This window comes from Taudactylus pleione, unplaced genomic scaffold, assembly GCF_031769625.1.
Source record: "Taudactylus pleione unplaced genomic scaffold, aTauple2 ptg000747l, whole genome shotgun sequence".
In the NCBI taxonomy this organism is placed as follows: Eukaryota; Metazoa; Chordata; class Amphibia; order Anura; family Myobatrachidae; genus Taudactylus; species Taudactylus pleione.
The window spans coordinates 81,646-109,635 of NW_028285149.1; the positions used below are offsets into that span (position 1 = coordinate 81,646).

Below are 27,990 nucleotides of genomic sequence, written 5' to 3' on the forward strand. Positions count from 1 at the left end.
TCGATGTTATGCACTGAGCATGCGCACGACGGAGGGAGCTCCGTCGTGCGCATGCGCCAGACGCGACGAGTGAAGGAAAGTCCTTCGCTCGTTGTGTCCGATCAAAGGGGGCGTGCTGTCAATGTTGATTGACAGCACGCCCCCTTTGGTGGGCGTGCCTCCCTGACGGGGGCGTTCCCACGGGAACGCCTCCCGTCAGAAGCCGGCCCACTGACATCACTAGTGATGTCAGTGGGAGTGATTTTGGCTCTGATAGAGCCAAAATCACTCCGGAGCTTGCGGTTGAAAACCTCAACCGCAGGCTCCGGCTCGCAATTTCGATGGTCGCGATGGTCTCGACCATCGCGGCCATCAAAAAGCACGCTCGTATAGCCTGTGGGTGGTGACCCACAGCTATACGAGCGTCCAGGAGGACGCTCCATGAAAATGGAGCCCGGCCCTCATTCAGAGCGTGCGCTCTGCTCAGAGCGTACGGCTCTGAATGAGGGCCCTAGTCTTTCCTGAATCCCCTGATTAATCTTTATTTTATTCAAAAGAACAGTCGCTACTTATTCCTGCGTTCCTACTAGGTAACTATACAACAATACCTGTCTTATCAGCTTCAAATACCTATCAGCTGGCAACCCCCTAATAACTGGACAGGCTACTACTGAACTATCCCTGCACAAATTACTGGGTAGCTAATTTATAAGTCCAGCCCAGTCCTTATCTATCCTGGTAGCCAAATATGTTGACACCCTATGAGGCAAGTATATACCACAGGGATCCTCTGATTTATTACAGCTATTAGATCAGGACTTATAAATGATCTGGTTTACTGTAATATCACTACACAAGTACACCCCTCAAACTTTAGTTATATGTGGTTCCTATAAAAAAAACTCTGGAGACCTGTTATCCCTGTCCTTAAAAAGACAATACAGTATTCCCAATGTCACTATAACACTCCCATAGATTATGACCCACTGTTCTAATCCTTCTGGCATGCTACACAGATGAATAACATGTACAACCCTTCAGCCCCAGGTGCCCCTAGGGGTACCAACGAGGAAACGTGAAGGACCCTATCCCGAATCAATGGGCACCTTTCTCTGTACTCCTAAACACTTTTGCTGTGTTTAGGTGCTAGGTGTCACTTTTCACTGCTACTATGAGAGCAAGGAGATCAGTGAATGTCTCAACCCAGGGGTCACACGTCTCAAAAGACAGGACAAGCCTTTAATTGCAGATGAGAAGTGCAGTCTTTGGTTGATTATTTAAAGATCTGGTTCCTTCATATACATCTCACAGTTAGCACACATACAATCACACTCCTTTCACTCACTTCAAGACAAGACAACTTATACTTTAAAAGAGCAGGTTTGGCATACAATATATTCATAGATCCCCGATTAGCCCATCCATACTGAACCCCACTGTGGCCAGAGGCCAACCAAACATGATTAAAATGGCTGCCAAGGCATTGAGGGGATTAACCCTCATGCCGTTGCGCCATTTTTAAAAGGACAGTATAAAAGCACACTGCACATGGTTTATAATAAACTGTATTAAAGTATATATGTATTGCTGCAATGCATTAGTGCATGAAGCAACGTATATTTAATAGGCTATGCACTATATGGTTTAAATGTATATTTTGTAGAGAAAATGCACTTATAAGGAATGTATAAGTTGTTTTGTTTTAGAAGGCTGTAACATTTAAGTCAAAAGGCCTGAGACTATCTCCTGTGTGTGTGCATTTCTGGGGGAAAAGTTTGTTTTTTCATGATTGTTGCAGATACTAGATGCTGATTGTGATTCCCTTAGCAGGAGGTGTGATGAATAGGGTGGCTGGAAGTTCTCTGTGTGATGGTGTCATATAGCCAAACACTACATGTACAGAACTTCCTTTGAAAAGACAATTTGTTTTTAAGAACCTTTTGGATGTCACTGAATAGTGTTAAGGTTGGAAATGCCAAACTGATTGATAAGGATGAATGTCATTTACTATTTCCTGTGATGTTATACCAACATTATAGGAGACAGTATAATGTATGATAAATCAGTTTGTGTTGGTGGATTAGGAAGGAGGATATTGAGAGACTCCTTTGAAATATAATATGTTGTTTAATTTATGTTTTCTGAGATAGCCTGATTGGCTAGAAGGAGCACAGGGTGGTTTTGCCCCCCCCTGTGATGTTGTGTGTTAGAATGACATAAAAAGAGGGACTGTGAGCCCTGTATGTGGTACAACCCTGTAACTTCTTTGAGGAGAAGAGCTGCTGATAATATTCCTGTATGCTGATATTCCCCTTCAATCTGAAGGGAGGGTCTTTTTTAAGACTGAGAGCAATAAACATCTTGCCTGACTTCAATTGTATCTCAATCCTGCGACCAACAGAATTGCGCAAAACGCTATTCCGTTCTCCTGCTGTTCTGGGTAAGAGCTCCGTGTCTCCAAGTTCAAGCCCTCTGCCAAGCTACCGCGCAGACCTGGTCCATTGCGAGGGATCAGGTGGGAACAGCCGACACCAAACAGGAGGTGTGTCTGCAGTTAATCAAACACATACGCAGCAGAAGCGGTTCCAGGTGCCAACGTAGGAGCCTGATTGTACGTAAAAAGCGGTTCCAAACGCCGATGGTAGAGTTTGGTGGTGGCAGCATTGTTAAACGCCCACGGCGCAGTGGGCGGAGTCAGTGACAGGCGATCACTGACGGTGAGTGGGAGTCCAAAAGCGCTAACCTGTGACCAGGGGCGGCCTAGGCGAAAGGCGTCCGGTCACACCCACAATACTAATTAGGAAGCGCAGAAGAGAGCATTGAAAAGCGCAAATGTGCATTTGTTTTTCAATACTCACCCGGGTTTTGCTTCTGCAGTTCCAAATTTTCAAGTGGATATTCGTCAGTACAGACAGGCAGTTGGGGATCCCGGACGAGCCCCCACAAAATGTTAGGGTGATGAGGCTTCCTACCCCTCTATCATGGTATGCGATACACTACTGTGCTTTATTAATTTTCCTTCCAGCTGGCTGGGGAGATGAGGAAAACTCAACACACACTTGTGATGAATACACTCAGCTCTCAGAGGTAGATCCCCTTTGAGTCGTCTTTTATAAGTTCAGAAAACTGCTGTCACAAACATTTGCCAAAAATGGTTTGACAGAAAAGAATACATATGATTGGTGTAACAAGTACAAAGGATGTGTCAATGCGTCTTCAGTTTGTCTTTTTTTTTCACAGTGTCCAGACTTGATATCCTATTCTGGGATGATTCAGCTGCTGCTGTCTTCTAACTGCTCGTTCAGTATAATGGTGGTTCAATCTCATGATATTTGTGTAAAGGAAAATGGCTTTTTCTCATAAATACTGATGAATCTTACAGTATGTTTTACATAAACACTATAAATTATTATAGACTCTCACAATGGTGAGGCCCTGCGCACGCACAGCGGCTGCAGTGCGCATGCGCAAGCCCTGGAGCGAGTGACAAATTCACTCGTTCCGGGGCTCACTACAAAATGGACGGCTGTCGATGTTGATCGACAGCTCGCCCCGTTTTGTAGGTGGGGAGGGGGGGTGGCCAGTTCAAACGGAGGCGTTCCTGAAGGAACGCCTGCCATTTGTAGGCGGCCCTACTGACATCAGCAGTGATGTCAGTAGGTAGCTTCCTGCTCTGTTAGAACAGGAAGCTACCTGGGGCTTGCGGGAGACGAGAACCGACCCCAAGGGTCTCGTCGCAAGCCCGGTGGTCGCGATGGTCTCGACCATCGCAACCATCACCTGGTCACTCACTAAAGCTGTGGGTGGTCACCCGCAGTTTAGCGAGCGGCCAGGAAGCAGGATTTCAAAGAAGAAGCGGCCGCCCTCATTCAGAGCGAGCGCTCGCATTTTGCGAGCGGCTCTGAATGAGGTCCTTGGTGTACAGCCAGGCGGGTGTAGAGAACATTTAGTGTACAGCCAGGCAGATGTAGAGAACATTTAGTGTACAGCCAGGCGGATCTAGAGAACATTTAGTGTACAGCCAGGCGGTCACGTTCAGGCCATGCTGACCCGCTGCCGAGGTATTGGAAGACGTGAACCCAGGTTGGGAAGGGAACAGGAGGTGAGGGTTCTGTATAAATGACTTCATCCACTAGTACCAGATGTTGGCGAGACCTAACCAAAGGCGCGGAGTCTAACTTACTGGGAGGTGATCACCAGTGGGTTTGGGCTTAAGCTGCACCCAGCAAGCAAGTCCCGGCCCTTTGGTCAGGTATCCGGCAAAAGTGGGAAAGCAAAGGAAAAAGATATTGGAAGTTTGTATTGGGATAATGTAATGAGTACACATTCTGTTGATCCAGACGCAAGGTAGACACAGGAGAATGGCACTAGGAGATTGTACTTGGGTGACGTACTAAGTACACACACTGTGACTTCAGAAGCAGAACAGGCACAGGAGAATAGTATGATGAGATGGTACTTGGGTGACGTATTAAGGGCCTGATTATGACCCGCTTGCAGGCGGGTCGATGGTTGAGCATGCGCAAGTCCCGTAGCGAAAGAGAAATTCTCTCGTTCTGGGTCTCGCTACAAATGGGGCGGCTGTCGATGTTGATCGACAGCTCATTCCGTTTTGCAGGTGTGGTAGGGGGGTGGCTGGACAAATGGAGGCTTTCCTAAAGGAACGCCTGCTGTTTGTGGGCGGCCCTACTGACATCACCAGTGATGTCAGTAGTAAGCTTCCGGCTCTATTAGAGCCGGAAGCTCACTGGGGCTTGCAGCACTCGAGACCCTACCACAAGGGTCTCGTCGCAAGCCCAATGGCCGTGACCATCATCTGGCCACGCGCAAAAGCTGTGGGTGGTCACGCACAGCAGGAAGCTGGGCGAAAAAAAAAAAAAAAGGCCACCCTGATTCAGAGCGAGCGCTCAGAAAGGCCTTGATTCAGAGCAGGATGCTCTAAGTACACACTGTGGCTTCAGATGCAGAACTGGCACAGGAGAATGGTAACATGAGATGGTACCTGGATGACATACTAAGTACACACAGAGTAGTATATATAATGGGGATGATGGGAGGTGTCCGGGGATAAGAAGTGAGAGGATCAGGCAGAGAGCGGAGGTTACAGAGTAGGTATAATGTATAATAATGAGGATGACGGGAGGTGTCCGGGGATAAGAAGTGAGAGGATCAGGCAGAGAGCGGAGGTTACAGAGTAGGTATAATGTATAATAATGGGGATGATGGGAGGTGTCCGGGGATAAGAAGTGAGAGGATCAGGCAGAGAGCGGAGGTTACAGAGTAGGTATAATGTATAATAATGGGGATGATGGGAGGTGTACGGGGATAAGAAGTGAGGGGATCAGGCAGAGAGCGGAGGTTACAGAGTAGGTATAATAATGGGGATGATGGGTGTGTCCGGGGATAAGAAGTGAGAGGATCAGGCAGAGAGCGGAGGTTACAGAGTAGGTATAATGTATAATAATGGAGATGATGGGAGGTGTCTGGTGATAAGAAGTGAGGGGATCAGGCAGAGAGCGGAGGTTACAGAGTAGGTATAATGTATAATAATGGGGATGATGGGAGGTGTCCGGGGATAAGAAGTGAGAGGATCAGGCAGAGAGCGGAGGTTACAGAGTAGGTATAATGTATAATAATGGGGATGATGGGGGTATCCGGGGATAAGAAGTGAGAGGATCAGGCAGAGAGCGGAGGTTACAGAGTAGGTATAATGTATAATAATGGGGATGATGGGAGGTGTCTGGTGATAAGAAGTGAGAGGATCAGGCAGAGAGCGGAGGTTACAGAGTAGCTATAATGTATAATAATGGGGATGATGGGAGGTGTACGGGGATAAGAAGTGAGGGGATCAGGCAGAGAGCGGAGGTTACAGAGTAGGTATAATGTATAATAATGGGGATGATGGGGGTGTCCGGGGATAAGAAGTGAGAGGATCAGGCAGAGAGCGGAGGTTACAGAGTAGGTATAATGTATAATAATGGGGATGATGGGAGGTGTCTGGTGATAAGAAGTGAGGGGATCAGGCAGAGAGCGGAGGTTACAGAGTAGGTATAATGTATAATAATGAGGATGATGGGGGGTGTCCGGGGATAAGAAGTGAGAGGATCAGGCAGAGAGCGGAGGTTACAGAGTAGGTATAATGTATAATAATGAGGATGACGGGAGGTGTCCGGGGATAAGAAGTGAGAGGATCAGGCAGAGAGCGGAGGTTACAGAGTAGGTATAATGTATAATAATGAGGATGATGGGGGGTGTCCGGGGATAAGAAGTGAGAGGATCAGGCAGAGAGCGGAGGTTACAGAGTAGGTATAATGTATAATAATGGGGATGATGGGAGGTGTCTGGTGATAAGAAGTGAGGGGATCAGGCAGAGAGCGGAGGTTACAGAGTAGGTATAATGTATAATAATGAGGATGATGGGGGGGTGTCCGGGGATAAGAAGTGAGAGGATCAGGCAGAGAGCGGAGGTTACAGAGAAGGTATAATGTATAATAATGGGGATGATGGGGGTTTCCGTGGATAAGAAGTGAGAGGATCAGGCAGAGAGCGGAGGTTACAGAGTAGCTATAATGTATAATAATGGGGATGATGGGAGGTGTACGGGGATAAGAAGTGAGAGGATCAGGCAGAGAGCGGAGGTTACAGAGTAGGTATAATGTATAATAATGAGGATGATGGGAGGTGTCCGGGGATAAGAAGTGAGAGGATCAGGCAGAGAGCGGAGGTTACAGAGTAGGTATAATGTATAATAATGGGGATGATGGGGGTGTCCGGGGATAAGAAGTGAGAGGATCAGGCAGAGAGCGGAGGTTACAGAGTAGGTATAATGTATAATAATGGGGATGATGGGAGGTGTCCGGGGATAAGAAGTGAGGGGATCAGGCAGAGAGCGGAGGTTACAGAGTAGCTATAATGTATAATAATGGGGATGATGGGAGGTGTACGGGGATAAGAAGTGAGAGGATCAGGCAGAGAGCGGAGGTTACAGAGTAGGTATAATGTATAATAATGGGGATGATGGGAGGTGTCCGGGGATAAGAAGTGAGGGGATCAGGCAGAGAGCGGAGGTTACAGAGTAGGTATAATGTATAATAATGGGGATGATGGGGGTGTACGGGGATAAGAAGTGAGGGGATCAGGCAGAGAGCGGAGGTTACAGAGTAGGTATAATGTATAATAATGGGGATGATGGGGGTGTACGGGGATAAGAAGTGAGGGGATCAGGCAGAGAGCGGAGGTTACAGAGTAGGTATAATGTATAATAATGGGGATGATGGGAGGTGTACGGGGATAAGAAGTGAGAGGATCAGGCAGAGAGCGGAGGTTACAGAGTAGGTATAATGTATAATAATGGGGATGATGGGAGGTGTACGGGGATAAGAAGTGAGAGGATCAGGCAGAGAGCGGAGGTTACAGAGTAGGTATAATGTATAATAATGGGGATGATGGGGGTGTACGGGGATAAGAAGTGAGGGGATCAGGCAGAGAGCGGAGGTTACAGAGTAGGTATAATGTATAATAATGGGGATGATGGGAGGTGTACGGGGATAAGAAGTGAGAGGATCAGGCAGAGAGCGGAGGTTACAGAGTAGGTATAATGTATAATAATGGGGATGATGGGAGGTGTACGGGGATAAGAAGTGAGAGGATCAGGCAGAGAGCGGAGGTTACAGAGTAGGTATAATGTATATATAATGAGGATGATGGGGGGTGTCCGGGGATAAGAAGTGAGGGGATCAGGCAGAGAGCGGAGGTTACAGAGTAGGTATAATGTATAATAATGAGGATGATGGGGGTGTCCGGGGATAAGAAGTGAGAGGATCAGGCAGAGAGCGGAGGTTACAGAGTAGGTATAATGTATAATAATGGGGATGATGGGAGGTGTCCGGGGATAAGAAGTGAGAGGATCAGGCAGAGAGCGGAGGTTACAGAGTAGGTATAATGTATAATAATGGGGATGATGGGAGGTGTCCGGGGATAAGAAGTGAGAGGATCAGGCAGAGAGCGGAGGTTACAGAGTAGGTATAATGTATAATAATGGGGATGATGGGAGGTGTCCGGGGATAAGAAGTGAGAGGATCAGGCAGAGAGCGGAGGTTACAGAGTAGGTATAATGTATAATAATGAGGATGATGGGGGGTGTCCGGGGATAAGAAGTGAGAGGATCAGGCAGAGAGCGGAGGTTACAGAGTAGGTATAATGTATAATAATGAGGATGATGGGGGTGTCCGGGGATAAGAAGTGAGAGGATCAGGCAGAGAGCGGAGGTTACAGAGTAGGTATAATGTATAATAATGAGGATGATGGGGGGTGTCCGGGGATAAGAAGTGAGAGGATCAGGCAGAGAGCGGAGGTTACAGAGTAGGTATAATGTATAATAATGGGGATGATGGGAGGTGTCCGGGGATAAGAAGTGAGAGGATCAGGCAGAGAGCGGAGGTTACAGAGTAGGTATAATGTATAATAATGAGGATGATGAGAGGTGTCCGGGGATAAGAAGTGAGAGGATCAGGCAGAGAGCGGAGGTTACAGAGTAGGTATAATGTATAATAATGAGGATGATGGGGGTGTCCGGGGATAAGAAGTGAGAGGATCAGGCAGAGAGCGGAGGTTACAGAGTAGGTATAATGTATAATAATGAGGATGATGGGGGGTGTCCGGGGATAAGAAGTGAGAGGATCAGGCAGAGAGCGGAGGTTACAGAGTAGGTATAATGTATAATAATGAGGATGATGGGGGTGTCCGGTTATAAGAAGTGAGAGGATCAGGCAGAGAGCGGAGGTTACAGAGTAGGTATAATGTATAATAATGGGGATGATGGGAGGTGTCCGGGGATAAGAAGTGAGAGGATCAGGCAGAGAGCGGAGGTTACAGAGTAGGTATAATGTATAATAATGGGGATGATGGGAGGTGTACGGGGATAAGAAGTGAGAGGATCAGGCAGAGAGCGGAGGTTACAGAGTAGGTATAATGTATAATAATGGGGATGATGGGAGGTGTACGGGGATAAGAAGTGAGAGGATCAGGCAGAGAGCGGAGGTTACAGAGTAGGTATAATGTATAATAATGAGGATGATGGGGGTGTCCGGGGATAAGAAGTGAGAGGATCAGGCAGAGAGCGGAGGTTACAGAGTAGGTATAATGTATAATAATGGGGATGATGGGGGGTGTCCGGGGATAAGAAGTGAGAGGATCAGGCAGAGAGCGGAGGTTACAGAGTAGGTATAATGTATAATAATGGGGATGATGGGAGGTGTCCGGGGATAAGAAGTGAGAGGATCAGGCAGAGAGCGTAGGTTACAGAGTAGGTATAATGTATAATAATGAGGATGATGAGAGGTGTCCGGGGATAAGAAGTGAGAGGATCAGGCAGAGAGCGGAGGTTACAGAGTAGGTATAATGTATAATAATGAGGATGATGGGGGTGTCCGGGGATAAGAAGTGAGAGGATCAGGCAGAGAGCGGAGGTTACAGAGTAGGTATAATGTATAATAATGAGGATGATGGGGGGTGTCCGGGGATAAGAAGTGAGAGGATCAGGCAGAGACATAGGTCGGATAGATCACAGTGTTTGCTGTCCTCTGTTACGCGCAGGATGCTCTCCGCTGTCTGGACGTGGATTCGGTGTATAACCCAGTGCAGGTGACTAGTAATCTATACAGACATCTCCAAGTCACGCTCACCCGGCCCCCGGTTCCCGACCGTCACATATCTACATTGCCAGGGCACAGCCGTCAGGTAAGACCCATAGTTTTATGTAATTGCCATTTATCTATCGGTGTAGGTATAATCCTATTGTACATTTATCTTTGTGTAAAACATTACGACGTTCCACCACTTATTTTGTCAGTATGTTATAGATCCATCTTATTACGTAACTTCTACTTTGACAAACATACACTTTTGGTTTTATAGAGAACACAACCATGATTTTTCTATGTCCATACCATTGATACAATAACAGGTGACACCATTAATGATGTCACTGATGACATCACATAGGCCGTATTTAACATTACTTCATCACTGAGATAATACAACGGGGGTGGCCAGACAGAGAGCCTGATTCCGCAAGTAACGCACAATGAGAGAACGCACGCAGTCAGCCGATGTTTTCGCTCTGTGCATGCATTGCGTGTACGTGTACTAGCTATTGCGATGGGGACTGTGTGTGCAGAGCTAAAGCAGACCTAGAGAAAAGAGTGACAGGAATTGCCGTTTGTGGTGGTGGACGGGCAAACGCAGGCATGTCTGTGCGTTTGGATGGCGTTTTAGGGGCGAGCATAATTAAGCCCTGAGGTCTAGTTCTACGCAGGAAGTGGCAGAAATCCTGCTTGGAGTCAGGTCAACCCCTAATATGCTAATGTGTTTGATGGTTCTTGATGTTACCGATGTTTCCGCTGTCTTGTCTTGCGTGGTATAACAGAACGCACGGTAAGGGAAGTGGGACATATTGTGTATTGCTAGGTGTCTGCTTATTCTGCGTGCGTATGCATTTATTACCATATACTCGCAACGGATGGGTGCGTGCGTCTGCATCTGTGCGTTCCTCGCTGAATAAGCCCCTCAGTACTCTCTGACCTCTAACAATTTGTGTTTCCAGATCATCAGTGAATGTTTTACAATGTCTCATTTAGTTATCTGGAAAACATGTCAGCTACCCCTGTTATGCAACATTTATTAACCTAAAACATGACTCATTTCAGTAGCAATAGATTCTGACAATTCATCAGATCATACATTAGACCCTGGTATGAAATGTTATACAGTCAGGTGCATAAATATTGGGACATTGATAGAATTTTCATATGTTGGCCCCTATTCACCACCACAATGGCTTTGAAATGAAACAAACAAGATGTGCTTTACCTGCAGACTTTCAGATTTAATTTGAGGGTAATTACATCCAAATCAGGTGAACGGTGTAGGAATTACAACGGTTTCTATATGTGCCCCCCACTTTTTAAGGGGCCAAAAGTAATGGGACAAACTAAACAGTCCTAAATCTAACTTTCACTTATTAATACTTTGTTGCAAATCCTTTGCAGGCAATTACAGCCTGAAGTCTGGAACGCATAGACATCACCAGACGCTGGGTTTCATCCCTGGTGATGCTCTGCCAGGCCTCTACTGCAAATGTCTTCAGTTCCTGCTTGTTCTTGGGGCATTTTCCCTTCAGTGTTGTCTTCATCAAGTGAAATCCATGCTCAATCAGATTCAGGTCAGGGGATTGACTTGGCCATTGCATAACATTTCACTTTTTAGCCTTAAAAAACTCTTTGGTTGCTTTTGCAGTAAGCTTCGGGTCATTGTCCATCTGCACTGTGAAGCGCCGTCCAATGAGTTCTGAAGCATTTGACTGAATATGAGCATATAATATTGCCCGAAACACTTCAGAATTCATTCTGCTGCTTTTGTCAGCAGTCACATCATCAATAAATACAAGGGAACCAGCTCCATTGGCAGCCATACATGCCCACGCCATGACACTACCACCACCATGCTTCACTGATGAGGTGGTATGTTTTGGATCATGAGCCGTTCCTTTCCTTCTCCATACTCTTCTCTTCCCATCACTCTGGTACAAGTTGATCTTTGTCTCATCTGTCCATAGGATGTTGTTCCAGAACTGTAATGGCTTTTTTAGATGTTGTTTGGCAAACTCTAATCTGGTCTTCCTGTTTTTGAGGCTCACCAATGGTTTACATCTTGTGGTGAACCCTCTATATTCACTCTTGTGAAGTCTTCTCTTGATTGTTGACTTTGACACATATACATCTACCTCCTGGAGAGTGTTCTTGATTTACCCAACTGTTGTGAAGGGGTTTTTCTTCACCAGGGAAATAATTCTTCTGTCATCCACCACAGTTGTTTTCCGTGGTGTTCCGGGTCTTTTGGTGTTGCTGAGCTCTCCGGTGCGTTCTTTCTTTTTAAGAATGTTCCAAACAGTTGATTTGGCCACACCTAATGTTTTTGCTATCTCTCTGATGGGTTTGTTTTGATTTCTCAGCCTAATGATGGCTTGCTTCACTGATAGTGACAGCTCTTTGGATCTCATATTGAGAGTTGACAGCAACTGATTCCAAATGCAAATCTCACACCTATAATCAACTCCAGACCTTTTACCTGCTTAATTGATAATGAAATAATGAGGGAATAGCCCACACCTGTCCATGAAATAGCTTTTGAGTTGATAGTCCCATTACTTTTGGCCCCTTAAAAAGTGGGAGGCACATATAGAAACCGCTGTAATTCCTACACCATTCACCTGATTTGGATGTAATTACCCTCAAATTAAATCTGAAAGTCTGCAGGTAAAGCACATCTTGTTTGTTTCATTTCAAAGCCATTGTGGTGGTGAATAGAGGCCAAAATCTGAAAATTCTGTCACTGTCCCAATATTTATGCACCTGACCTGACTGTATTAGAGGATAGATAAATGCGGTACATAAGCTATATACGGTGCATCCGGAAAGTATTCACAGCGCTGCACTTTATCCACATTTTCTTATGTTACAGCCCTATTCCACAATGGAATAAATTCATTTTTGTCCTCAAAATTCTACACACAATTCCCCATAATTACGACGTGTAAAGTTTTTTTGCGATTTTTGCAAATTTAATAAAAAAATAAAAAAACCTAAGTAATCGCACGTACATAAGTAATCGCACGTACATAAGTAATCACACGTACATAAGTAATCGCACGTACATAAGTAATCGCACGTACATAAGTAATCGCACGTACATAAGAAATCACACGTACATAAGTAATCACACGTACATAAGTAATCACACGTACATAAGTAATCACACGTACATAAGAAATCACACGTACATAAGTAATCACACGTACATAAGTAATCGCACGTACATAAGTAATCACACGTACATAAGTAATCACACGTACATAAGTAATCGCACGTACATAAGTAATCGCACGTACATAAGTAATCGCACGTACATAAGTAATCGCACGTACATAAGTAATCGCACGTACATAAGAAATCGCACGTACATAAGAAATCACACGTACATAAGTAATCACACGTACATAAGTAATCGCACGTACATAAGTAATCGCACGTACATAAGTAATCGCACGTACATAAGTAATCGCACGTACATAAGTAATCGCACGTACATAAGTAATCGCACGTACATAAGTAATCGCACGTACATAAGTAATCACACGTACATAAGTAATCACACGTACATAAGTAATCGCACGTACATAAGTAATCGCACGTACATAAGTAATCGCACGTACATAAGAAATCACACGTACATAAGTAATCACACGTACATAAGTAATCGCACGTACATAAGTAATCGCACGTACATAAGTAATCGCACGTACATAAGAAATCACACGTACATAAGTAATCACACGTACATAAGTAATCACACGTACATAAGTAATCGCACGTACATAAGTAATCGCACGTACATAAGTAATCGCACGTACATAAGTAATCGCACGTACATAAGTAATCACACGTACATAAGTAATCGCACGTACATAAGTAATCGCACGTACATAAGTAATCGCACGTACATAAGTAATCGCACGTACATAAGTAATCGCACGTACATAAGTAATCGCACGTACATAAGTAATCGCACGTACATAAGTAATCGCACGTACATAAGAAATCGCACGTACATAAGAAATCGCACGTACATAAGTAATCACACGTACATAAGTAATCACACGTACATAAGTAATCACACGTACATAAGAAATCACACGTACATAAGAAATCACACGTACATAAGAAATCGCACGTACATAAGAAATCGCACGTACATAAGAAATCGCACGTACATAAGAAATCGCACGTACATAAGTAATCGCACGTACATAAGTAATCGCACGTACATAAGTAATCGCACGTACATAAGTAATCGCACGTACATAAGTAATCGCACGTACATAAGAAATCACACGTACATAAGAAATCACACGTACATAAGTAATCACACGTACATAAGAAATCGCACGTACATAAGTAATCACACGTACATAAGTAATCACATGTACATAAGCAATCACATGTACATAAGCAATCACAGCCTTTGCTCAATACTTTGTTGGTGCACCTTTGGCAGCAATTACAGCCTCAAGTCTTTTTGAATATGATGCCACAAGCTTGGCACACCTGTCTTTGGGCAGTTTCGCCCATTCCTCTTTGCAGCACCTCTCCAGCTCCATCAGGTTGGATGGGAAGCGTCGGTGCACAGACATTCTCAGATCTCTCCAGAGATGTTCAAATCGGATTCAAGTCTGGGCTCTGGCTGGGCCACTCAAGGACATTCACTGAGTTGTCCTCAAGCCACTCCTTTCATATCTTGGCTGTGTGCTTAGGGTCGTTGTCCTGCTGAAAGATGAACCGTCATCCCAGTCTGAGGTCAAGAGCGCTCTGGAGCAGGTTTTCATCCAGGATATGTCTGTACATTTCTGCATTCATCTTTCCCTCTATCCTGACTAGTCTTCCAGTATCTGCCGCTGATCAACATCTCCACAGCATGATGCTGCCACAACCATGCTTCACTGTAGGGATGGTATTGACCTGGTGATGATCAGTGCCTGGTTTCCTCCAAACATAACGCCTGGCATTCACGCCAAAGAGTTCAATCTTTGTCTCATCAGACCAGAGAGTCCTTCAGGTGCATTTTGGCAAACTCCAGGCGGGCTGCCATGTGCTTTTTACTAAGGAGTGGCTTCCGTCTGGCCACTCTAATATACAGGTCTGATTGCTGTCCTACTGGAAGGTTCTCCTCTCTCCACAGAGGAATGCTGTAGCTCTGACAGAGTGACCATCGGGTTCTTGGTCATCTCCCTGACTAGGGCCCTTCTCCCACAATCGCTCAATTTAGATGGCCGGCCAACTCTAGGAAGAGTCCTGGTGGTTCCAAACTTCTTCCATTTACGGATGATGGAGGCCCCTGTGCTCATTGGGACCTTCAAAGCAGCAGATATTTTTCTGTACCCTTCCCCAGATTTGTGCCTCGAGACATTCCTGTCTTGGAGGGCTACAGACAATTCCTTGGACTTCATGCTTGGTTTGTGCTCTGATATGCACTGTCAAGTGTGGGACCTTATATAGACAGGTGTATGCCTTTCAAAATCATGTCCAATCAACTGAATTTACCACAGGTGGTCTCAAATTAAGACATAGGAACATCTCAAGAATGAGCAGTGGAAACAGGATGCACCTGAGCTAAATTTTGAGCTTCATGGCAAAGGCTGTGGATACTTATGTACATGTGATTTCTTAGTGTTTTTTTTTTTTTAATTAAATTTGCAAAAATCTCAAGGAAACTTTTTACACGTTGTCATTATGGGGTATTGTGTGTAGAATTTTGAGGAGAAAAATGAATTTATTCCATTTTGGAATAAGGCTGTAACATAACAAAATGTGGAAAAAGTGAAGCGCTGTGAATATTTCCCGGATGCACTGTACGTACTTGGTATACAGTAATACCTTAGACTAAATAAAAAGAAAGAACAGGACTAATAACACTTGGACAAGTGGACAACTTGTATCCCATCATTTATTCAGCTGCATTTTTTTGCAAAACTGCCCCCAAATAGTTACAGAAATGTGTTTGTAATAGAGAACAAAATGGTAATAAGTCTGTTGCCTTATTATCCCAACTTCTATGATTATACATCTGCAGGAATAACATTAGCCATGTGGTGGATAGGCTGTTACTCCTCAGCAGGCTTGTCCTCTCAGGATATTGTGCAGGATGGTCAGTGTACTAATTGTCTTGTACCCCCTCACCAGCTTACCTTACCAGTATTGGTGCAGCAGCCTTGTCCTCTCAGCACACTGACCATCCTGCACAATATCCTGAGAGGACAAGGCTGCTGTACCGGGACTGGTAAGGTAAGCTGGTGAGGAGGTACATGACAATTAGCACACTGACTATCCTGCACAATATCCTGAGAGGACAAGGCTGCTGCACTGGTACTGGTAAGGTAAGCTGGATAGGAGGTACATGACAATTAGCACACTGACCATCCTGCACAATATCCTGAGAGGACAAGGCTGCTGCACCGGTACTGGTAAGGTAAGCTGGTGAGGAGGTACATGACAATTAGCACACTGCCCATCCTGCACAATATCCTGAGAGGACAAGGCCCCTGCACCGGTACTGGTAAGGTAAGCTGGTGAGGAGGTACATGACAATTAGCACACTGACTATACTGCACAATATCCTAATTGTCATGTACCTTCTCACCAGCTTACCTTACCAGTACTGGTGCAGCAGGCTTGTCCACTCAGGATATTGTGCAGGATGGTCAGTGTGCTAATTGTCATGTACCTCCTCTCCAGCTTACCTTACCAGTATCGGTGCAGCATGCTTGTCCTCTCAGCACACTGACCATCCTGCACAATATCCTGAGCTGAGAGGACAAGGTTTCTGCACTGGTACTGGTAAGGTAAGCTGGTGAGGGGGTACATGGCAATTAGCACACTGACCATCCTGCACAATATCCTGAGAGGACAAGGCCCCTGCACTGGTACTGGTAAGGTAAGCTGGTGAGGGGGTACATGACAATTAGCACACTGCCCACCCTGCACAATATCCTGAGAGGACAAGGCCCCAGCACCGGTACTGGTAAGGTAAGCTGGTGAGGAGGTACATGACAATTAGCACACTGCCCATCCTGCACAATATCCTGAGAGGACAAGGCCCCTGCACTGGTACTGGTAAGGTAAGCTGGTGAGGAGGTTCATTTGCTACCTTTCAGCAATATATGTTACAGGCGGACAGACCGTTAGCCATGAAGGCATTATGTATTATTTCAGTCTGCCCAGCTTTCATATTCTGACACATCATCTGAGGGGGCAGATGATGCACAGGGTTCTCCTCCAGGGTCCCTATCGGGTAAGGAGGACCATCATTCAATGGTGGATGTTCCTTCCCTAGTGAGGGCGGTTAAATCAATCTTGAATTTAGAGGATGAGGAACCCGCTCCAGGAAGCGGCCACTTATTAGGGAGAAGCTGCTTTGGATACTGGCCTCCTTGCCTCTAAGGCATCTGTAACCTCGGTAGTCACCTGCAGAGTTCTTTGGCTACGGTCTTGGACAGCAGACACGGAATCCAAGAAGGCCCTCGAATCCTTACCCTTCTTTGGAGACAAGTTGTTCGGCGCATAGTTGGACAAGATTGTGGCTAATATGGCAACATCAAAATCTGCTTTTTTTCCATCAGCGGCTACCCCTAAGCCTAATAGGCGGGCCTTTCATCCCAAAGGTAAGGCAAAAGGACAGTCCTTTCCAAGGCAGCCTGCTTCAAACAAGACCACCAAGTCTAGATCTAAGCAGTCTTGGGCGGCCAGACGTCCAGCTCCTAAGTCTGATGATAAACCCCCCGTCTGTTGGGGCAGGCCTCCTCCTGGGGGATCCCAGGGTGGGAGGCCGACTTCTGTGGTTCGCTAACTCATGGCATCAGACAGCCACAGATGCCTGAGTCAGAGAAGTGGTCTCTCGTGGATACACTCTATCACTTTCCGGAGACGTCCTCCCCAGCTATTTTTTCTTACAGATCTTCCATCGGACCCTATCAAGGTCCAGGCCTTCGAGGAAGCCATTCACTCCCTGCTAAGCTTAGGTGTGGTAATACCTGATCTTCGAGGAACTGGTTTCTATTCCACTCTTTTTGATTCAGAAGCCCAATGGTTCTCACCGGCCTATTCTGATTCTCAAATCTCGCAACAGGTTTATACAAGTGCCCAAGTTCCGCATGGAAACTCCAAGAACTATCATTCTGGCAATGGAGCTTGGGATTTTATGGTTTCCCTGGACATTCAGGATTCGTATCTGCATTGGCCTAATATGCCATCCCACCCAGGGCCGGCCCTAGCCCAAATTTTTTGGTAAGCGAGTAGGTTTTTTTGCGCCCCCCCTATGCAGTGCCCGCGGTAGTGGTCCCCCCTGTGCAGTGCCCCTTGTGCCCCCATTAGTAAGCTTATACAGTGCCCCCAGTAGTATTCCCCCCTCTTGTAGTGCCCCTAGTAGTCCCCCCTTGTAGTAGTCCCCCCATTGTTGTGCCCCCAGTGGAGGTTTCCCCCCCATGTAGTGCCCCCAGTAGTAGTCCCCCCCAGTAGTAATCCCCCCTTCAAGTGCCCCAGTAGTAATCCTCCCTTCAAGTGCCCCCAGTAGTAGCCCCCCTTCAAGTGCCCCCAGTAGTAGTGCCCCCAATAGTAATCCCCCCTTCAAGTGCCCCCAGTAGTCCCCCCTTCTAGTGCCCCCAGTAGTAATCCCCCCTTCAAGTGCCCCAGTAGTAATCCTCCCTTCTAGTGCCCCCTGTAATCCCCCTTCAAGTTCCCCCAGTAGTAATCCCCCCTTCAAGTGCCCCAGTAGTAATCCCCCCTTCAAGTGCCCCCAGTAGTAAACCCCCCCTTCAAGTGCCCCCAGTAGTAAACCCCCCCTTCAAGTGCCCCCAGTAGTAATCCCCCCTTCAAGTGCCCCAGTAGTAATCCTCCCTTCTAGTGCCCCCTGTAATCCTCCTTCAAGTTCCCCCAGTAGTAATCCCCCCTTCAAGTTCCCCCAGTAGTAATCCCCCCTTCAAGTACCCCCAGTAGTAATCCACCCTTCAAGTGCCCCAGTAGTAATCCCCCCCTTCAAGTGCCCCAGTAGTAATCCCCCCTATAAGTGCCCCAATAGTAATCCCCCCTTCAAGTGCCCCCAGTAGTAATCCCCCCCTTCAAGTGCCCCCAGTAGTAATCCCCCCTTCAAGTGCCCCCAGTTGTAATCCCCCCTTGTAGCCCCCCCCAGTAGAGACACGTTATAAAAAAACAAAACTAAAAAAACCCACTTACATGAAACCCCCGCTCCTGCTCCCGCCGCTGATATCAGCTACTCCCGACCATTCTCCAGGGCCGCTTTGCATTATGGGAGAGACGTCGTCATGACGACGTCTCTCCCATTACCCACTGCGGGAGCCGGAAGATGGCACAGTGTTTGGCACTGTGTAGCGCTGACCTAACTCCGTCCGGTCAGCGCTACACGCGCGGTGCAGACTGTGTCACAGAGACACAGTCTGCACCACTGTAAGCCACTGAAATCTGCATGGTCGCGGCCGCGGCGCCCTTCACTACGTGGCGCCTTATGCAGCCGCGTACCATGCGTAACCATAGAACCGGCCCTGATCCCACCAACGATTTCTACGGTTTGCTGTTCGCCAGCGACATTTCCAGTTTCAAGCACTGCCAATTGGTCTGTCAATGGCCCCTTGTGTGTTTACCAAGATAATGGCAGTTATGACTGCCTACCTGAGGTATTAGGGAGTCAGAATCCTGCCGTACATAGATGGGATGCTGTCAGGAAGCCGACAGTCGAAATGCCGACTGCTGGCTTCCCGACTGTCAAATCCCGGCAAGGAACTAATGACAGGAGTCGAAATCCCGATGCCTGTTATTAGACCTACGCTGGGAGACCGACGCCCAGCATACTGAACGAAGGTATTCCGGGCACGGACAGCCGCAGGGGGAAGGGTTAGGTTTTAGGGCTCCTGGGGGGACTTGGGGTTAGGCATCCCCCTGGGAGGGTTAGGTTTAGGCTAGGGGAACGGGGGGGTTAGGGATAGGCACCCCCCGGGAGGAGGCGGGTTAGGCACTAGGGAGGGAGGTTAGGGTTAGGCACCCCTAAAGGAGGGTTAGGGGGAGGAGTAGGGTTAGTAAATACTTACCTTTGGAGCTGTCAGGATCTTCACTGCTGCCGGTCTTCCGGCATCAGGATTTGAACATGTCCGGCGGTATTTCATACCGATCCCAAATAGATGACCTCTTAATTTTGGCACAGTCACAGGCTGTGTTACAACGCCATCTCCAGCTGACTATTGCCTGCTTACAAACATCAATTGGAAAAAGTCCTCCCTATCTCTGACACAGCGAATGATACATCTGGGTGCACTTCTGGATTCTCAGGTACAAAGGATCTTTCTGCCAGCAGACAAGATTTCTGTATTGCAGTTGCATGTGCGTACAGATTGCTCCGCAATCAAAGGTTATCATTCACTCAGCAATGCAGGTCCTGGGGTCCCTGGTATCCACCTTCGATATGGTGGAATATGCCCCGTTCCACTCCAGGTCTCTTCAACAACTGATTCTATAATGGGAACAGGCCAGTATTGTCTGATCCGATCCCAGATGATCCTCTCTCTCATGGTGGCTGCAGATGTCCCATCTGGACAAGGTTCCCCCCATCTGGATCCCAGAGTGGGAGCTCCACTACGGATGCCAGCCTTCGCGGATGGGGTTCGGTGACAGGTCATCATGCCTTTCAGGTAAGATGGACAACTCAGGAAAGTCATCTGCCTATAAACATCCTGGAGCTGTGTACAGAGTGCTCACTTTGGCGCGACACCTTCTCAAGGGCAGGCTGGTCCAAATCCAATCCGACAATGCGACTACAGCCATGCGGGAAGTAGCACACAAAGGTGTTAGATTTTAGGAAGGCTGATTTTGCAGGGATGGGAAGATGTTTAAGCGAATCTTTGGCAGAGTGGAGGAACGTGAAAGGAGTGCAGGTGAGGTGGGAAAATTTAAAAAGTGCAATATTAAAGGCAACAGACCTTTGTATCAAAAGGGTTAGGAAAACCACAAGGAAAAGGAAGCCAGTGTGGTTTGGGAAAGAGGTAACAAGTATTGTGACAGCAAAAAAGGATGGCCTTTAGGAAATACAAGCAGACGCAAAGTAATGAGGACACAGAGGTGTATCTTGTAACACAGAAGGAGGCTAAGAAAGTAATCAGATGTGCAAAGGCAAAAGCTGAGGAGAAGATGGCACAGTCAGTGGGTAAAGGGGGCAAAACTATTTTTAAGTATATAAACGAAAGGAGAAAAACAAAAGGTGCAATAAAAAGACTAAAGACAGAAAGAGGGAGACAATGTAATAGCTGATCATCTTAATAATTATTTTTGTTCAGTAATCACTACTGAGAGAGAGGGGAAGGGGCCACAGTTACGTTACAGGTGTGATCCGAAAAATGAGGTAGGAACAAGCACATTTACAGAGGAGAAGATCCTATCAGAACTCTCAAAACTGAAAGTGGATAAATCAATGGGGCCAGATGGGATACATCCAAGGATACTAAAAGAGCTTAAAGGGGTGCTGGTAACACCATTAACAGAATTATTCAACCAGTCACTAGCTACTGGAGTTATTCCAGAGGACTGGAAAAGAGCAAATGTTGTCCCACTGCACAAAAGTGGAAACAAGGAAGAGGCCAGTGACTACCGACCACTGACCGGACATCAGTAGTAGGGAAATTGATGGAAACACTCTTATAAGAAAGAGTCGTAGATTATCTCAAATCCAACAATTTGCTGGATCCCAAACAGCATGGATTTACTGGGGGGAGATCATGTCAAACAAATCTTATTGACTTTTTTGACTGGGTGACTAAGGAAATAGATAAAGGGGGGGGCATAGATATAGCTTATCTAGACTTTAGTAAGGCTTTTGACACTGTTCCACATCGCAGACTGATAAATAAACTGGAAAGCATGGGATTGGATACAAAGATAGTTGAATGGATAAGATCATGACTGCAGGATAGGAAACAGAGAGTTGTAGTAAACGGAGAGCAGTCTCAGGAGGGAAATGTTACCAGTGGAGAACCTCAGGGATCTGTACTTGGACCAGTGCTTTTTACTATCTTTATTTGTGACATTGCAAATGGTATTGAAGGGAAACTATGCCTTTTTGCAGATGACACAAAGTATGCAACAGGGTAGACACACCAGGAGGAGTAAAACAAATGATTGATGATCTAGGTAGACTAGAGGAATGGTCAAGGACGTGGCAACTACAGTTTAATGCCAAAAAATGCAAGGTCATGCACTTGGGTCTCAAAAATCCAAAGGCTAAATATACTATTAATGGCACTATACTGGAAAGTACTGAAGAGGAAAGGGATCTAGGAGTCACTATTTCAGGTGACTTAAAGGCAAGCAAACATTGTAACAAAGCAATGAGGCCAGTCAGATGCTTGGTACATAGGGAGAGGAATCAGTAGCAGAAAGAAAGAAGTGCTAAAACCGCTGTATAGGTCATTGGTACGTCCTCATCTCCAATACTGTGTTCAATTCTGGAGGCCATATCTCCAGAAGGATATTAATACATAGGAGACTGTACAAAGAAGGACAACTAAAATGGTGCAAGGTCTACACCACAAAACCTACCAGGAAAGACTAAAAGATCTTATTATCTATAGTTTGGAACAGAGAAGGGATAAGCGGGACATGATAGAAACATTCAAATATATAAAGGGTTTTAACAAGGTAAAGGAAGGAGACATTCTTTAAAGAAAGAGAAGTATTAGAACAAGAGGACATGTTCTAAAACTGGGGGGTGGTAGGTTCAGGGGAAATTTGAGGAAAAATTATTTCACAGAAAGGGTAGTGGACAAGTGGAATAGCCCCCATCAGAGGTGGTAGAGGCTAAGACAGTAGAGCAATTTATACATGCATGGGATAGACATAAGGATATCCTTCAGAAGAGGTAAGGATCAATAAGGGTTGAGGTAATAATATGATTAAAATGGGGCAGACTAGATGGGCCAAGTGGTTCTTATCTGCCGTCCAATTCTATGTTTCTATGTTTCACATCCTAATGTGGGCTTAGCACTCTTATTTTTAAGGGTTCTCACCCAGATGTTATGACCCCTATAGTTTTAGGGTTTCTGGGTGCTTGTTTTTTATTTTTATTTTTTATCTAGTACAGGAGTTGTACTCAGTACCTGGATGGTTACCTACCAAAAGTGGTATCCCAGGTTTTTCATTTGAATGAAGAGTGTGTGGTTCCGGTTTGTCGGACCTTCATGTACGGTTTGCCGTGGTGCTTCTGCTAGACAGTTGTGCAGGGTGGCCAAGTGGGCTTCCATCCTCACCTTCCTTTGGTTTGTTTTTGCCTTTGATTCTTTTTGTCTCTCAGGATGCTTCCTTTGGGCGCAGGATTCTCCATTCTGCTCAGGAGCGTACCCACCCTTAGGGGAAACTGCTTTAGGATGTCCCCATGGTGATCCCTGTGGTCCCCCTATGGACCCTGAAGAAGAAATTAAGAGTTATGGTAAAATTTACCCTTGTTAACTCTATTTCTTTGAAGTCCACAGGGCACCCACACTGATGCACCTGGCTTCATTGGGTATTTTTTCTCTCTGTCACTGATTCCCTCATCCTCTGTGAGTGTTTCTAGAGTGGATTGATCTTACTTCTCTTCTTTCCTACTCCTGCCTTGGGATTGCCTACAAAACTGGCTGCCTGTGGCTGGGAGTGGGGTATATATGGAGGAGGGCCGATGCATCCTGGGAGCTAAAGCTTTAACTGTTTGGTGCCCAGATCACTCCAACCAACTATACCCCATGGTGATCCCTGTGGACCCTATGGACTTCGAAGAAATAGAGTTAACAAGGGTAAGTTATATCAATACTCTTAATATTCACATTGCTGTGATGTGTTCTTTACATACTTTATTGCTGAGGTGCGGTCCTATAATCTTTCTCTTCCTGTGGAGCTATATAATATGGCGATCCCCCTGCTTTATAGCCACCCCTTTCTATTTACATTGAGTAAAATTGTTTTTCCAGAATATTGTGTCCACTGCAGAAACTGGGGATTTCTGGTGCCGGGGATTTGGTGTTTGGGTCCATGGTCATCTGTTCTTCATTTTCTGTCCAGGTTTATTAGGGATAACGCATAGTGGGGATCTAGCTATAGGCATACTCTCCCAGAATAGGCTGGAGGCTTCCAAAAATCTGGTGGTGCTCCTAGCCACCCAGAAAAGCGGGCAAGCCTCCTCCACCCTCTTTAGCTACCCGCAACCCCCACCAGCTGCTCACAAACCCCACAGCCGCCTACTTACAGAGCACAGGGGAGGGGCGATGGCGTGATTCGCGCTGCATTGCATCCTCGTAGCTCCAAACTATACAATGCCTGTGATCTCTGCACTGTATAGCCAGTGTGTAGACATGATGACGTGATCGCAAAGCCCACCTATGCGGCTGCCACGTCCCCTCTAGGCCGACCTGGCTGCCCTCTCCCGGAGGAGGGGGCAGAAAATTCGGCAAGTTTGGGGTATATGGTGTTGGGTATGGATATGATATAAGGGGGTGAGTTTGGGTTCTAGGCACGAGATCTTGTATTTCAGTAGCTGCAGTGTTCTGACTGTAACAACATATAATATACAGCACAAATCTTCCAATAAACTGGGATAATCTATCAAATACAAATAGGAGTCAGATAATCAACAGATTTACACTATGAAAATCACTAATAAAATATTCTATATAAATGATGTACCATATATCATAATATCAATACTAAGACCAAATAAAACCACATATAAAAGTAAAAGAATTCTCGGCATACTTGAGAAATTAAGCAGCAAAGTGTTTAGACAAAAAAGACTGCGCATGGCTGTAATAATCCGTCATTATCGCCATGTAATAATCTGTCATTATCGCCATGTAATAATCCGTCATTATCGCCATGTAATAATCCGTCATTATCGCCATGTAATAATCCGTCATTATCGCCATGTAATAATCCGTCATTATCGCCATGTAATAATCCGTCATTATCGCCATGTAATAATCCGTCATTATCGCCATGTAATAATCCGTCATTATCGCCATGTAATAATCCGTCATTATCGCCATGTAATAATCAGTCATTATCGCCATGTAATAATCAGTCATTATCGCCATGTAATAATCCGTCATTATCGCCATGTAATAATCCGTCATTATCGCCATGTAATAATCAGTCATTATCGCCATGTAATAATCAGTCATTATCGCCATGTAATAATCCGTCATTATCGCCATGTAATAATCCGTCATTATCGCCATGTAATAATCCGTCATTATCGCCATGTAATAATCCGTCATTATCGCCATGTAATAATCCGTCATTATCGCCATGTAATAATCCGTCATTATCGCCATGTAATAATCCGTCATTATCGCCATGTAATAATCCGTCATTATCGCCATGTAATAATCAGTCATTATCGCCATGTAATAATCAGTCATTATCGCCATGTAATAATCAGTCATTATCGCCATGCTCTCAAAGTCTCAAACTAACTAATAAATTCCAAAAGTATTTCTAGTCCAGAGAACCGGCGGGATAATTGTCAGGCTTAATGCTGTGACTGGACAATGAGGAGTTATCCCACATGAATATTGGTCCTCGGTGATTAAATAACCACAACAGAGCTTACATCCACATATAGGAGCGCCAATGTACTGTGATGTTGTGCCCAGGGTGTAGATTTCCTGGGATGTTTTGGTAATTCTTATGGGCTGGGGACTCTGTAATGCTATTGTGGAACATCGGTGAAGCATAGAATTAAGTGGTCCCTAATGTTAAATATATTAAAAACCATGGGCAGGGGGCGTGGCCTGGCAGCCATTCAAGGAAGACGTGTGGTTTCAGGGCTCCTGGCCCTTCTGAATTATATCCTCTATATTCCTCCCTTGCCTGGCCCCTGAGATCTTGCCAGTGCCCTACCTGAGTTTCTCATCAGGCACATAGCAGGCAGTAGTGATTACAGAGCTTGGGGACGCTTCCTGCCTTGAGGCCTACTGTTCTCATTGGAGCCGGGAACTGGATTTTTGCAGAGACCCAGGCATCCTTTGCTGTGATCCCTGGCTCCCCAGCTGCCTGGAATCACTCAGAAGTGAAGACCCTGCACTTACCTTGCAGCTGCTGGCACTATTCCTGCTTTGGATCCTATGTACTGGGTCTAGAGGAGCCAATCTCCGGAGGCAGTGGGCGTGGCCATCTTTTATTTATTCACTGCACTTCAGACAGAGTTCTAACAGTCCTTATTTTTATCCCTCTTGTGGATTTTTGCTGTAATTGCAGGACATATTTAAAGCCTCAGAGCATACTTCTATTATAGGTACAAGAGCACTCAAGCTCCTCCGACTCACCCCAAGATGCGACTAGCTCTTATGCTCTAACACTGGCCGGGTACATGGCAGCCTAGGCCACTTTTCACTGGAGAATGTGACCAGCAGTCGCCTCACCGCTGTCTAAGTACACGTCTCATAATTTTAAGAAGAGTGTGTAACTTATTTTTATTTATTTTTGTTACTTCCATTTCCTCACGTAGTCGCCTCACTAAACCATACCGAAGTGTTAGACACACACTACACGAGCACCAGCTGATCGATGCGTGCCGCTTACTATACCCTACTGACCGAGACTATAATATACTCTTCTCCCCACAACTCTTATTCTAGATTGGACTTTTTTTTTTTGCCCCATAGGTTCTTACATCTCTTACAACATACTTCTATTGAACCAATGACTTGGTCTGACCATGCCTCGATCACTCTTACACTCTCTACCAGTCTTCTTCCTCCTAAACCTTGCACTTCTTTCGGATGCTTATTGTTAACTTCAGTTGGACCAGACCCTCACGGACTATTTTGAACTAAATGACACTCCTGAGGTTTCCAGCCTTACTGTTTGGGAGGCTCACAAATTTGTTTTGAGGGGGAAACTGATCCAACTGGATTCTTATATTAAAAAAACAAGGAGAGGGTCGTAAGCTGCACTTGCTCCAGCAAATTAGATTGTTTGAATTAAAACACAAAGCGTCTTTGTCAGTTGCAGATCAGAAAGCTTTATCCTTGGCCCGATCTGAACTCAATAAACTATTGAATGAAGGGGTGAAAAGAGATTTTCGTTTATGTAAAAATCGTTATTTTCAATGGGGTAATAAACCAGGTAAATTATTGGCACCGGCCTTGCGGGCTCAGAGAGCGGTATCTTTTATAGAGGTGGTCAAGGATGGGACTGGTAGAGATTGTAGATTGACCACCGATATTGCATCAGCATTTCAGTCTTACTATTTGAAGCTGTATAGCCTTTCGTCCTTGGGCTCTCCCACAGAGGTTGCTGCTTTTCAAGAGACTGTATCTAAATATCTCCGGAAGGTTAGTTTCCCCTCTATCTCTGACAAGGATAGAGACTGTTAGACAGCCCATTCGCATTGGAGAAATTGGAAGAAGCTCTAAAAAACACCCCTACTGGTAAAAGCCCTGGCCCCGATGGCTATACAGTTTCGTATTATAAAATGTTTAAGACCACTCATTTACCCAAGATGTTGTTGGCTTTTAACTCAGTATCTGATAAGATTTTTCATCCCAGTCCCTTGAAGCCCATGTTGCGGTTATCCATAAGGACGGTGAGGACCCGGCCCTGTGCTCCAGCTATAGGCCTATCTCCCTACTGAATACAGATATTAAACTATTTGCCAAACTCTTTGCGAACGGATTGAAGATTCTTCTTCCTGCATTAGTTCATTCAGACCAGGTTGGCTTTGTCCCGGGCCGGGAGGCACGCGACAACACTACCAAGGTAATTGACCTGATGCATCTTGCTGTAACGGAAAAGTCCCCAGCTCTTCTGTTATCCACTGATGCAGAGAAGGCCTTCGACAGAATAAACTGGAATTTTATGAGGGGTTTATTGGCACACATGGGGTTGGGTCCTGCCTCCTTGCATAGCATCCTGGCTTTATATTCCACACCTATGGCACGTATTAAGATAAATGGTGCCCTTTCCGACCCAGTGCGGATTTTTAATGGCACTAGACAGGGATGCCCTCTATCCCCCATTATTTTTGTTTTGTGTATGGAGGCGTTGGCTAGGGCTATCAGATTAAACCCGGACATATCTGGGTTATTTGTAGATGGGCTTGAATATAAGCTGGCCTTGTTTGCCGACGACCTTCTGGCCATCCTTACCAACCCCTCTATTTCTGTACCTAACTTAGTTTCTGAGTTCCGAGACTTTGGTGCTCTCTCTAATTTCAAAATAAACTACTCTAAATCTATAGCAATTAACCTTTCACTCCACCCCCCCCCCCTAAAATTTTTAGGATATTATCTCGGGTGGTTCCCTTCTCAAATCCCCCCCCTACCCCTTTTCCCTATGTTCTGTTCTAGGCTTTGTTGTATATTTTTCACTTGTC

The 27,990-nt window shown here is 45.7% G+C and overlaps 1 protein-coding gene across 1 annotated transcript in view; it reads left to right on the forward strand.

Annotated features, from left to right (window-relative positions):
• The window catches only part of M1AP (meiosis 1 associated protein), a 97,925-nt gene that overhangs the window by 66,943 nt on the left and 2,992 nt on the right, over nucleotides 1-27,990 (forward strand). Inside the window, exon 8 of the mRNA XM_088457222.1 lies at nucleotides 9,574-9,717. Coding sequence (XP_088313348.1) covers nucleotides 9,574-9,717 — 144 coding nt within the window. The remainder of the gene's footprint in view (nucleotides 1-9,573; nucleotides 9,718-27,990) is intronic.